A 13,109-nucleotide genomic window follows, 5' to 3' on the forward strand; every position below is an offset into this window, starting at 1 on the left:
AAAACCATATAATCATAATAAGTATGTATTTAAATATTAAAATACATTTTTATGCACAAATAGTTATATAAAAATGTATTTAATATGTAGTTTTTCATTTAAATTATGTTTTATACATAATAATACATAGATATATGTATTTCTATGTACAAATACATATTTTTATATAATGTTAACATACAGTTTAAATCAGGTATATATATATATATATATATATATATATATATATATATATATATATATATATATATAGACACAAAAGTACATGAAAAATACGTATTTAATGTGACTTTTTATATTAAAAACGTATTTAATACATTAATAATATGAAAATGTACATATAACATATTTATATTGAAAGATACAATAACTACGTATACGAATATATATTATATACAAAGACATATTACTAATTACAAAATCATGGTTTGTTTTGGTGGTAACACTCTTACCAATACTTAGAGCATCCACAATACAAGTAGTATAAGAGTTGAATAGAATGATGACTAGTATTGAATAAGAGTTGAATGAAGTGTGGGTGATGATATGTAGTAGAGTTGAATGATCATTGAATGATTCAACAAAGGAAATAAAGTGGTGATTAGGATTGAATGGATGTTTAATGGGTGTGGGTGGTGTTGTATAGATGTTTAATGGATGATGTGACAATCCATTGAACTGAAGTGTATAGAGTTCAATGGATTGTGGATGCCCTTAGAAGAGTCTAGGGTTCAATTTCCATCCTTTTTTTTATTTTTTTATTTTTTTATTTTTTTGATATTTTCGAGTAGCCAAATTCACAAACTCAAGTTCAATGGCATACCACGGTTCGAATATGATATGCACAGTCATCAACCAATGTGGCTACACGTGACATGACAACTAGCTAAGAAAAAGGTAACCTGATAAATGACAACTTTGAAAAAACTGTGCAAATTCCAGAGTTTTATGCAAAAAAAGAAAAAACGATGTCGTAGTAAAATTGAAAATTTGGCAACGTTAAAGGGCCTTTATATCATTTTCCCAAAAATTAAAGGCCAAAACAAGTAAACAACCAAAAGTTTATTTAAGATATTTAGAATCGTAACTAACACCAACTACATACCACTTTGCTTTATGCTTAATTTAGGTTTTATTTTAATTTCTTATGCATGAAAGTTTCCGTTTTTTTGGTATCACATTAATATGGGTTTGGCTAAAACTCTCACATATCTTGATTTATACTAACAAGTAACAACTACTTAAATACTAGTATTCTTCCATAACTCCATTCATAAACTCCATCAACCAAGTGTTGTAAATACAAAGCGACAAAAAATAAAGATCATCAAACCCATGCTATGCTTCAGGCTACAACTCTCACATATATGATCAAATATTCTGGGTCTTGTTTTAAAAAAATATAGAAAAATATGATTTTGATAAAAAAATATTAAATTTGGGTAAAAAGTGCTAGGAAAGTAAATGAATACTAAAAAATAGATAATGGTGAAAATATTGTTTGATAATTGATTTGGATAAGAATGAAAGAAAGGTAGATAATGGACTAAAAAGTAAGTTATTATATAGTCAAGGGAGAAGTTATGTAACTTTCTGTTTTGTCTTATTAATCACCCGACCCGGATCATCTAACAAACGTAGACAGATTTTTATTTCGTCACCACTACTCCCCCTCGTCGCCACTTTTCGGCTACAATTGAAAGAAGAACTCGCCGGCTGCTTTCAGGTGACTATTTTGATTGCTTAAAACTATAAATTTAATCTGTTTTTCATCAATTAATTGTGCAATTATAGTTAGAAATCGGGATTATCGATTTTTGTTATTCGATCATATCAAGATTTTAGCGAATCAGGTTTTCTGCACTTTGGAATCAATTATGGTGGCGTTCCGTTCTTAGGGTTTAATAGTTTTTAATCTCTCTGAATACGAAATTCGTTTTAGAGTTCAATATTTATGGGTTTCTCTGTTAGGGTTTAACGATAGCGAATCGTAGAAGTTATTTGCTTCTATTTTTGCCTGTTTTGGAACGATATTTAGGGTTTTTGATTCTTTTTACTCTTTCTAAATTCATGAACGCAATTTAGAGTTATATCGTTATGGGTTTTGCTGCTAGGGTTTAAAGATAACGAATCCTAAAAGTTAATTGCCTCGATTTTTATCTCTTTTGGAACGATATTTAGGGGTTTATTCTCAGCGTTTCACGAACTATATTTCTTAATTGAAGTAATTAGTTTTGTGTTATATAATTGAAATCATCAATTCAGTTTTGCTTACGTTCATGGGTTTTGAATTAGTGCTTGATGATTCTGATACTGTGATACATCCAGTTGGGTATGAACAATTTTTATTTTCTCAAGAACAATAGAAAGTTCTGTATAGAGTTCACCCATTCATTACCTTTCATGGGTATTTGTTATTAGGGTTTATCTACTTAGTACTTATATTGAATCTTTCTATCTTCAAATGTTTGTTGAAAGGCAACCTTGATGTGTTCAGAGTTGTAAAAATGGTGAAGATCCTCTTAACGGGCTCCAAGAAAAGACAAGATCCACCTGAAATATTGGAGGTTCAACAACAAAAAAAGCAGAAATTGGATCATGGTGTCAAGATTGAGTGCTTAAAGATTCTCAAAACATTGATGACCCATAAATTCGGACCCGTTTTCAATCAACCCGTGGACCCTGTCGAGCTCGGTATCCCTGATTATTTCTCGATAATCTCTCATCCCATGGATTTGGGCACAATTCATAACAAATTAGAAGACAATATCTATTCTTTTCCTGAATCATTTGCTAATGATATCAGACTTACATTCTCAAATGCCATGCGATATAATCCACCCAAAAACTCTGTTCATTTGATGGCAAAAGAGATGAACGATCTTTTTAACAAAATTTGGAAATCTGTTGAGCCAAAGTTGATGAAACCAAGCAAAAATGGTGGAGAAAAGGTGAAGATTTGTAAACCGGTTAAAAAGCTAGGTGTTCATGTTAGTGTTGGTGTAAAAGTAAAGAAAAGTGAAGATATAATAAGTAAGGCTTCAAGTTGTTCAGAGGGGAAGACTTTGATGACTTATGAGGAAAAGATGAGGATTAAGAAGGAGTTAATGGTGGCATTGAGAGGTGAAATCACTGGACCTTTGCGTGGTTTTTTAAGGAAATATGGTTTGATTTATTCAAGGAAAGAGAAGATTGAGAGTGTTTTTAATTCATTTGGGGATGATACTTTAATGGAGTTGAAAAGATCCTTGAAAGGTTCTTTGTGTTTGAGTTTGGAAAAGGTAACTGTAACTGTTACTGATACTTGTTACTGATACTGATACTGATATTGTTATTATTATAAGGTTTTGATGTGAGTATTAAATATTGTGTAGGGCAAGGACGATTGTGTAAAACCACAATGGACAAAGGAAGCATCTGAGAGACAAAAACTTGAAGGTGATATTACAATAATACCCTTTAGGTGCTGTTTCTTTTGGCTTAATGTAGAAAGAACAAATCAATAGAGAAAGTTAAGGAAATGAGATTTTTCCATTAAGTCATAATTATGTGATTTTTCCTATCAATGTCTAATATCTAAAATACCCTTTAGTAAAAGCAAATAATTAGATCTTGTGCATCCAAATCATCGGTTTGTTAGCAAAATGGTATTGGGCAAATAGGTAATTTGCACTTAGTGATATGGGTGTATCTATATATGTATAAATATACACTTGAAAACCAAACAAATATGAGAAAGAAATGGCCTTATAATTTATGCATTAGATTGGGTGTGTTTATTTTTGATGATGAGAATGAGAAGGGCATTTATGTCTTTTGCACATCATATTTATTGATTTTTTTTGTTTACAGAAAAGTCAAATATTGAATCAAGAATCAGAGCTGCTCGAGCTGCTAAAGAAGCCATACTAGAAAGTGCAAAATCCGATTTGCAAATGAAACGCGATAAAGAAAGGGAAAGAGTAGAAAAGGTTTGTTTTCATCTACCAATCTTTCTAACATTTTGTTTATTGGAATATAAGGGCAAAATGATCATTTTATCTTTATTGGTTACATTTCATTTGTGTGTTCAGATGGAAAGAACAGTAACCATGGATGACAACCTAACAGTTCTAAGGGAGCTTGAGAAGTTATGTGAAATTTCAGGGATTAAAAACCCATTGGAGAAACTTGGGCTAAGATTGAAAGAAGAGTATTATTATGGATATGAATACATTGATGATGATGATGATGATGAGTTAGAAGATGGAGAGATCTTTTGACCCAAAAATGTTAGGAATTTATTGTTGCAAACACCGAAAATGTGGGTATTTTTGTGCGTTTGTGTGAGTGTTTCTCAAGTGAAAAAAGGGAATAGGAGTGTAAATGACGAATTCTTTTGTCTGAGAAGGAATGGGTTGTTTAGGTGGTGTTCTTGTAGTGAATATATATATAATATTATATATAATATATATTGCACAGGTGGTATATTTGCAAAGCTGGAAAATGTGTAATGTTGTTGATTTGCTAAAGTGATATGTAGGTATTTTTTAATTCATCTTGAATGAGGTATCTAGTACATAGAACCAAATGCGTGTGTTTAAAAGAAAATGTATTGTAGACTAGAGTTTTGGTATGTCGTTTTTTTTAATTCGTACTTAGTATTTTATCACATTCCTTGTGTTATTTTATTACACCAATTTTCATTACTTTCTTTCTATCAAACAAGTTTTCACAACCTTATTCCAATTGGATTAAAGCCGTGGAAAAAGTCGGGTTCAAGGAGAAGAAGTCCATCATGGAAAAGAATACAAATCATGAAAAACAAAGATATACACATACGAAGATATACAAATCAGAATACAAATTGTGATCCAAATCGATGTTGACGCAAGGATGAAATAACAGACAAATATAATTGAGATTGAAATGTTTTTTTGTAGTTTATATTTTTATTTTTGTATATACATATTTTAACTTTATTTTTGCTCTTTTTATTTTTAAAAAATTGTATTTAGTTTTGTAGTTTTTCTCTAATAATGAATGTATTTTATTTTATTTTATTTTTTATTATTTTTTTAAAATTAAATGATTGTTTTATGTTTTATTATTTGGCTTTTATTTATTTTAAATATTTTATTAAAATAATAAGGATAACCGGATAAGAGATAAGAAAATATCTAACTCCTTCTATTTTTATTATATTTTATTTTTACCCCTGATTATATTCTAAATTTATATATTTTCCATTTATTTAACTATTTAATTATTCTTATCACGGTATTTCATAAATTTATATTACTAATTTAGTAATTTCTAATGATGATCTAATTTAAAATATTTCATATTAACTTATAATATGTTTAAAAAACAACTAATTAAATATAAAGGTTTTATAAATCATTTTAAATAGACGAGGGTTAATTAATTATATTTATAAAAAAACATTTTAAATAAGCTTAACCATTGGAGTTGGAACTTATTTAAAGGTTAAGATTAATTATATGCTGATGTGACATTTATTTTAAATGATAACATAGTACAACTATTGGAGATGCTTTAAGTTTGAAAAATGAGTAAAATTGAAAAAAGAGAGAAAAAAATGAAACTGGCTCGAGGGAAAGAGATCTTGATATGACATGTTGATGTGGAGTGTAAGATAAGAGGGGTATAAAACACATTTTTATTGTAGCTAAAACATTAACATTTATTTAATTTTCTTTATAAGAAAGTTGAGAGAAGGAAGATTGAGATTGTATGAATATGTCTAAGAAGATCAGAGCCGGTCCATATCGATTTGAAGCCCAGGGCAAAAATAAAAAATAGGGTCCTTCAAAAATTAATAACCGCAATATATATATATATATATATATATATATATATATATATATATATATATATATATATATATATATATATATATATATATAATTGGAGTGTGTTTAAAGGATGTTAGTTAAAAAATAATAACAAAACAAAATTAAAAAATCGAACGACTGAACAACTGAACCATTTTGAAAAACTGTCGGATTGGTGTTGGAAAAAAACAATAAAAAATCTAATGTTGGTGAAAATTGTAAAGTAAAAAATAAACTTAAAGATGTCCCGTCTAAACAATATGTTACTATGATTTTTATTAACAAATCTACAATAATTAATTAGTATACATTAAAAGACGGTGCAAGTTAGAAAATTTCATATATAAACAGAAACATTACAAATGGTAATCGGCAATAAAAACATCAAAATTTTACATGGTTTGTGAATAACAAAAAAAATAAAGGGGCCATTTTTGTAATTTGAATTCAAATTCAATAAAATGGCGTATGATTCAAATATAAAACATGTTAGTAATAGTCGTTTACTTATAATAATTGAAAAAATAAAAGGCACATGACGCTAATAATTGCCGGAATCATGGAGTTCTTGAGTATAATGGGGTAGTTGAAAAAATATTTATCATTTTAATGTCCTTTCAAAAATATTTACCAAAATGATATTTTTCTCGTTTTCTTTACTTTTTAGTTTTCTTTTCAGTTTTTTTATTATTATTATTATTATTTTTTTATTATTTTTTTTATTTTAAATATCCTTTTTTTCTCTTTTATTCCACCTTTTTATTGTTTATATATATATATATATATATATATATATATATATATATATATATATATATATATATGTTTAGGTTCTATGGAAAACAAAAAACCCTAAAAATCATTAAAATACATAAAAAATACTTAGAGATCACAAAACTTTTTCTTGAAATAACCACAACAAATACCATAAAAATATTTTTTTAAACTACCTTGGCATAGACGGATATCGTTTTCGGTATGGATATTAAAGAAAGAAGAAATGCCAATCTTTGTGGAATTTGTAGGCAACCTGGGCATTATCTAAAACAATGTCCGTCTATGCCAAGGTACTTTAAAAAAATATTTTTATGGTATTTGTTGTGGTTATTTTCTTTTTTTTACTGGTAAGGATTTGTTACCGGTTCAAATTCAAGCTAATTGTGATGTTTTTTTTTCTTTTTGTAATAAACAATGTTGGAGTTTATTTTGTGGTGTTTTTTTTAACAAACAATGTTGAGGTTTTGTTTGTTTTTTTACCTTAAAAATATTGTATGTGAATGTTGGAGTTTTTGCACCTTAAAATATAGGGTTAATGTTATAAAAAGTCTCAAGTTTTCAGGGTTTTGTCGGTTTTGCCCAAAGTTGAATTTTATGTCCGTTTTTACCCTAACATTTTCGAAAAAATGTTCGGTTTTACCCTTTTACCGGTGATAACAGATTTTCCAGGTTACCATTATATTAAATTCACAAAAAAACCCTTAGGTTTACCCTTTTTTGCGTTTTTACCTTTAAGTTTATAATTTGTTTACACTTTTACCGTAAATATTTTTTTCATAATATACGTATTCATGTAGAAAAATCGTATTTATATACGAAAAAATGTTTAATTAAATATTGTATTTATATTTTTTTAATGTTATATATATATATATATATATATATGTTTGTTTGTGTGTGTGTGTGTATGTTTGCAAGGTTATACCATTTAAAAAGATAAATAATATATATATATATATATATATATATATATGTTTGTTTGTTTGTGTGTGTGTGTGTGTTTGCAAGGTTATACCATTTAAAAAGATAAATAATATTTTTAGAATTATGAATACGTGTTTTATAGATATAGTTTTTAGAAGTATAAATACATATTTTTACATTATTATATATAAATATGTATCTATACTTCTAAAAATATATTTATACTTAAAAAAAACATATATCAAAATACATATTTACACATCTAAGAATATATGTATATACTTATATAAACATGTTTATGATATATATACTTAAAAAAAATATATGTATATACTTATATAAACATAATTATGAATATATGTATCTTAAATGGTTTATCCAAGAAAAAACCCATACACACACACACATACACACACATATATATATATATATATATATATATATATATATATATATATATATATATATATGAAGAAATAACATTAAAAAAAAATGTAAATACAATATTTAATTAAATTTTTTTCGTATATAAATATAATTTTTCTGCATGAATACATATAATATGAAAAAAAAATACAAAGGGTAAAAGTGTAAAAAAAAATATAAACTTAAGGGTAAAAACGTAAAAAAACTAAAAACTTAAGGGTTTTTTTGCGAAGCTAATATAATGGTAACCTGTTATCACCGGTAAAAGGGTAAAACCAAACATTTTTTTGGAAAATGTTAAGGTAAAAACGGACATACAATTCAACTTTGGGCAAAACCGACAAAATCCTGAAAACTTGAAGGTTTTTATGACATTAGCCCTAAAATATATTGAATTTTCAATTTTTGATGGCGAAAATTTGATGGTAAAAAGGTTGTATAAGAAAAACAAATATTTAAAAAAAAAAAAAAACAGAAAAAAAAAGATTAAAAAAATCTGTTATTAAAAAAAGACAGTAAAAAAAGGTTAGAAAGCTAAAATAAAAGCTGTCATTTAAAAAATATATATAAATAAACAATAAAAAGGTGAATAAAAGAGAAAAAAATAAGATATTTAAAATAAAATAAAAAAAACTGAAAAGAAAACTAAAAAGTAAAGAAAATGAGAAAAATACTATTTTAGTAAATATTTTTGAAAGGACACTAAAATGGTAAATATTTTTTTCAACTACCCAATTATTGTTAAAAACTCAGATAAAGAGAGGCGGCTACATATAATATCTCTAACCAATTGAGCTACTACATTTTTTATACTTTTTAACAAAACGTGTGGTGTGTATATATATATATATATATATATATATATATATATATATATATATATATATATATATATATATATAAACAAAATTAATTTTAGAGCACAAATCATAGTGTGGCCCCGGGCCGTCGCCCACCCTATTGGGCCGGGCCTAAAAGAGGCTACCATCAACAATGGAAGAAGGGTTGAGTTAATGGTGATTGATGATAATAGAAGGAGACGACGTCCTAAAAAGAATAAAGATGATAGTATGAGGCTAGACATAAAAAAATCTTGTTTTTTCAGAGGACATGACCTAAAGAGGATGCAAATGCTATTGAGTAGCTTGGTCTCTTTCTATGTTTTTGTTTTATGATTTTTGTTGTTGATACATGCTTCTAATCTATATGCTTGTATTATAATTTATTCATATTTTATTTTACACATTGACTTACTCTCCCTTTGTTTTTCCTATTTGCAGGTTGTCGGATTCATTCCCTATTGTTATGATTTTCCATGTTTTCTTACTCATGTTTTCTTACGATATCATTGTTTGCCTATTTTGCAAGTTATTGTTTTTAACATGTAAAAGGTCTTCTATGTGACACAATCCCTCTATTATTTTTAAGGCACGAATGTCGACATCCGCCTCCGATACCCCATTTTGATGGGATTAACATGGTCTGTTGCAATGTTGCAAAACTCGTTAGGCGTTTCTAGGGGCGTTTGACTAACGCCTAGAGAGTATTCGGTCTAGGCGGGGAGTATTCGGATTGGATAAATTATATGAAATTAATTTTAAGAAAATTATATATATAACAAATATAACAAGTTTATTAAAAATTATAACAAAATAGATGAATATTAATAACAACTAGAAAAGATTCCCCGGCGTTGCCGGGGTCGGAAGTTATTGCTTTGTAAAGTAAAGTAGCATGTTGGTTGCTTTTTGTCCGTTAATGTGAGAGTAATTTGGTCTTTTCAGGTAGTAGGGACTGAATTTGTCACCATGAGTAAACCATATGGACCATTTATGTAATTTTGGCGGTGGTGGTGGTGGTGATGGCAGATGGTGGGTGGGTTTATGGTATTGGGTGAGTATTTTCTAATAAATAAAACATTAATTTAAAACCAAAAAAAGAATGTTAAATCTGGTAAACCACATGGTCCAATCGTGTAATTTTGTCTAACAATAATAATAATAATAATGAGGGACCATTTCTGCCAAAAGACTAAATACTAATAATATGTAATAAAAGGCGAGGGTTATGAAAAATTCAAACCAAAGTGAAAGGGTTGTTTGTGAACAAAAGCATAAAGATGAATGGTCAATGTTGTAAGTTGGAGGACCAAAATTGACAAAAAAGGTGACACTTTACTGTTAAAACTTTTCATAACTTTAATATATATATATATATATATATATATATATATATATATATATAATAATTATAGATTTTTTTTTCTAAAAAAAAGTAAAAATTTCCGAGTTTTTCCGATTCCGAATTTTTCAGATTTTAACCGAATTCGACCGATTTTGACCAAGTTTGACCGATTCCTAATTAGGCGCCTAGGCCTCTACCCGATTCCGATTAATCGGTCGCGTAAGCTGACTTTTGCAACACTTGTCTGTGTAGTTACTGCTAATGTTGTTGCATCAAGTTAGTGGAAAAGAATTAAAAATGCACATGTGCTGACCCCAACTATAGAGGCAAATTTTATTGGCCAACAATGCAGAAGTTTGATGTTTTATTATAACGCCGATGTACTAGAAGCATTGGAAGTCTATCCTTGAATTATGTAACATGCTTTATGTATCTTATGATAAAACAGTTTTTTTTTTTTTTTTTTTTTTTTTTTTTTTTTTTGTATTTTGAACACTAATATATTATTTCCATCATTTTCATTCTTCTTACCAAAACGATACAAAACAAGACAATATCTTACAAACATATTACAATGACATTCAACTAATTAGGGAAGAGCCCTTATATGGTTACTATTAAAGAACATTTTCATTTAAGCCATTATTTACTAATTAAAATTGGGTAGCATGCTACAAACACTTACAATAAATAATTTCCGACCAACATAAGATATATCACATCGGCTATTTTGGATTGGGCACTGATAATTTGAACTTTTTCGTAGGCATTTAGTGTATTAAATAATAAAACAACTTATCGCTGTTTTTTTCTCACAAATTTTTTTTATAACGATTTTTAGATAAAAGACTGAAATTGTTTATTAAAAATAAAAACAAGGTTTAATTGGGCTTGAGTGTGAGTAGACACTGGGTCCGGCCCAATAAGCTTAACAGAATTTCAATCCATAAACAGATTCAGTTATTATTTCTGATTAGAGAGAGAAATTTCAGTTATTGTTTCTGATTAGAGAGAGAAACATTATTCGAGAGAGAGATAGAAAGATGGTGGAAGAGGTAGAGAAATCGGAGGAGCAAAAGACGAATGATGCGAGTAAACACAGGGGTGTTCGATCGGACGGAGAAGAAGAAGAACGGCGGAAAGAAGGCGGAGAGAATGGCGGTGGTGGGGATACGTCTCCGAGACCTGGCAAGGACATAACCAAACGCCATCCGCTTGAGCATTCATGGACATTTTGGTTCGATAATCCTTCTGCGAAGTCTAAGCAGGTCGCTTGGGGTAGTTCGATCCGTCCAATCTACACTTTCTCCACTGTTGAAGAATTCTGGAGGTATGTTCATGTTTATGTTTCTGAATTCTGTGATCGTTTCTAAAATATGCTTTCTTCGTTATATTAAGGTGAATCAGATAGGTTCTAACTTGTCGATTTCTCTCTTTTTCTCAATCATTATAATACTTTGGTCCGGTTTCCAAAATGCTAAACGAAATCAATTAGTAAAGTCAGATGAAACTCGGTGAATTAGACCATATTTTGAAGATTTCTCTTTAGATTATCGTATATTAAAGAAACCTAAAAGACGTCCATGGAACTGTGGCTATCTTATTGAATACAATCATGTTTACAAGATGAATCTGCAGATGCAATTCTCTAATCTGTTTGCTTGTTATCCATGCAGCCTTTACAACAATTTACATAAACCAAGCAGATTGACTGCAGGAGCAGATCTCCATTGTTTCAAAAACAGAATTGAACCTAAATGGGAGGATCCCGTTTGTGCTCCTGGTGGAAAGTGGACCATGACTTTTCCCAAGTCAAAATCCGACACATGTTGGCTCTATACGGTATTCTACACAGATATATACTCATATGAATTCATGTTATTATGTTTGCTCTAACATCTTTCTTATATGAAAGTTGCTAGCAATGATCGGAGAACAGTTTGATCATGGAGATGAGATATGTGGTGCAGTTGTAAATGTTAGATCAAGGCAAGAAAAGATAGCTCTCTGGACCAAGAATGCTGCCAATGAGGCTGCTCAGGTACTTTTTAGACTATTCTTGATTCAATTTCATAAACCATTGTAATGTAATTTTGATACGAATTTGACAAAGTTTAGATATATAAATGTAAAAAAATGTTGTGGGCTTGTTTGCAGATGAGTATTGGGAGGCAATGGAAGGAATTTCTTGATTACAATGATGTCATAGGGTTCATATTCCATGTAAGCGTGTGTGTGTATTTTTAATCCATGCAAGTCATTTGATTTTGACTAATAATTGTGTGTATCACATTCAGGAGGATGCAAAGAAACTTGATAGAGGTGCCAAAAATAAATACACGACATGATGTGGGCAACATTTCTCAAAGATTTACATGAATGCTGCATTCGGTTTATGGTTTGATTTGGGATCGAAGTGTTACATGTCAATTTGGTTTTTAGTTTAGTTAGATTGATTTTTTAGTTCCAGTTTGATTACTTGATCACAATCTTTATAAAATGGGTTCGAATGGACCAATTAAAACTGGATTCGACATGCATTGCATGTCCTTCTTCTTAGGACCTCATAAAACTTGCTCTATGACCAAGTTACAGTTTATAACTGTAACCTCAAACCTGGTCATGGACTGGTTATATTACAATCGTTATCCAATGGTAAAAAAGATTAGACTTAAATATTTAAATCAACTTAACCTAAAAGAACTAAAAAATTTCTTCATGTACATGGAAGACACCAAAAATTTCCTTTGTCTCGTTAATCCCATTTTCACTGAAACAAACCATATATAGATTTTATATTGGGCAAATAGCAGAAAAGTCACTATATTACTATAAAATTTCGATTTTGACATCGATTTTTTTTTCTCAATTATGTCATTACATTTATAATTTTGTTGCAATATCAACCAATTGACTGATTTAGGAAATATTATTGTGGTTTAGAAGCTTAATTTATACAAA

General features: G+C 28.8%; 2 protein-coding genes across 3 annotated transcripts; both read left to right on the forward strand.

The window, feature by feature from the left end:
* The first annotated feature begins 1,639 nt into the window (after nt 1-1,639).
* Nucleotides 1,640-4,477, forward strand: LOC145125675 (DNA-binding bromodomain-containing protein). Of its 2 annotated transcripts, none has more exons than XM_079061098.1 (5): nt 1,640-1,726; nt 2,479-3,281; nt 3,375-3,438; nt 3,853-3,971; nt 4,074-4,477. In XM_079061098.1, exons 2-5 carry the CDS (start codon nt 2,508-2,510, stop codon nt 4,260-4,262), a joined length of 1,146 nt encoding a protein of 381 aa, XP_078917224.1. In that variant the 5' UTR covers nt 1,640-1,726; nt 2,479-2,507; the 3' UTR covers nt 4,263-4,477. The 2 variants fall into 2 exon arrangements, with proteins under 2 accessions (XP_078917224.1, XP_078917225.1); XM_079061099.1 differs by having other exon boundaries at nt 2,498-3,281.
* A 6,664-nt stretch (nt 4,478-11,141) lies between these two features.
* On the forward strand, nt 11,142-12,612 carry LOC145123355 (eukaryotic translation initiation factor 4E-1-like). The gene is made up of 5 exons (XM_079058564.1): nt 11,142-11,478; nt 11,825-11,990; nt 12,064-12,189; nt 12,306-12,371; nt 12,446-12,612. The coding sequence occupies exons 1-5, from the start codon at nt 11,192-11,194 to the stop codon at nt 12,494-12,496; spliced, it is 696 nt and encodes a 231-aa protein (XP_078914690.1). The 5' UTR covers nt 11,142-11,191; the 3' UTR covers nt 12,497-12,612.
* The last annotated feature ends 497 nt before the right edge of the window (nt 12,613-13,109 follow it).

The sequence above is a fragment of the Lactuca virosa genome, chromosome 7, assembly GCF_052849685.1.
Source record: "Lactuca virosa cultivar CGN04683 chromosome 7, Lactuca_virosa_CGN04683_v6, whole genome shotgun sequence".
Classification (NCBI taxonomy): Eukaryota; Viridiplantae; Streptophyta; class Magnoliopsida; order Asterales; family Asteraceae; genus Lactuca; species Lactuca virosa.

Bases quoted from the DNA above. Each gene is read 5' to 3' on its own strand.
- LOC145125675 (XM_079061098.1), top strand. From the start codon at position 2,508: ATGGTGAAGATCCTCTTAACGGGCTCCAAGAAAAGACAAGATCCACCT. The intron at 3,282-3,374 runs GTAACTGTAACT...AATATTGTGTAG, and splicing joins TGTGTTTGAGTTTGGAAAAG to GGCAAGGACGATTGTGTAAA. The intron at 3,972-4,073 runs GTTTGTTTTCAT...TTGTGTGTTCAG, and splicing joins AAAGGGAAAGAGTAGAAAAG to ATGGAAAGAACAGTAACCAT.
- LOC145123355 (XM_079058564.1), top strand. From the start codon at position 11,192: ATGGTGGAAGAGGTAGAGAAATCGGAGGAGCAAAAGACGAATGATGCG. The intron at 12,190-12,305 runs GTACTTTTTAGA...GCTTGTTTGCAG, and splicing joins CTGCCAATGAGGCTGCTCAG to ATGAGTATTGGGAGGCAATG. The intron at 12,372-12,445 runs GTAAGCGTGTGT...TATCACATTCAG, and splicing joins TCATAGGGTTCATATTCCAT to GAGGATGCAAAGAAACTTGA.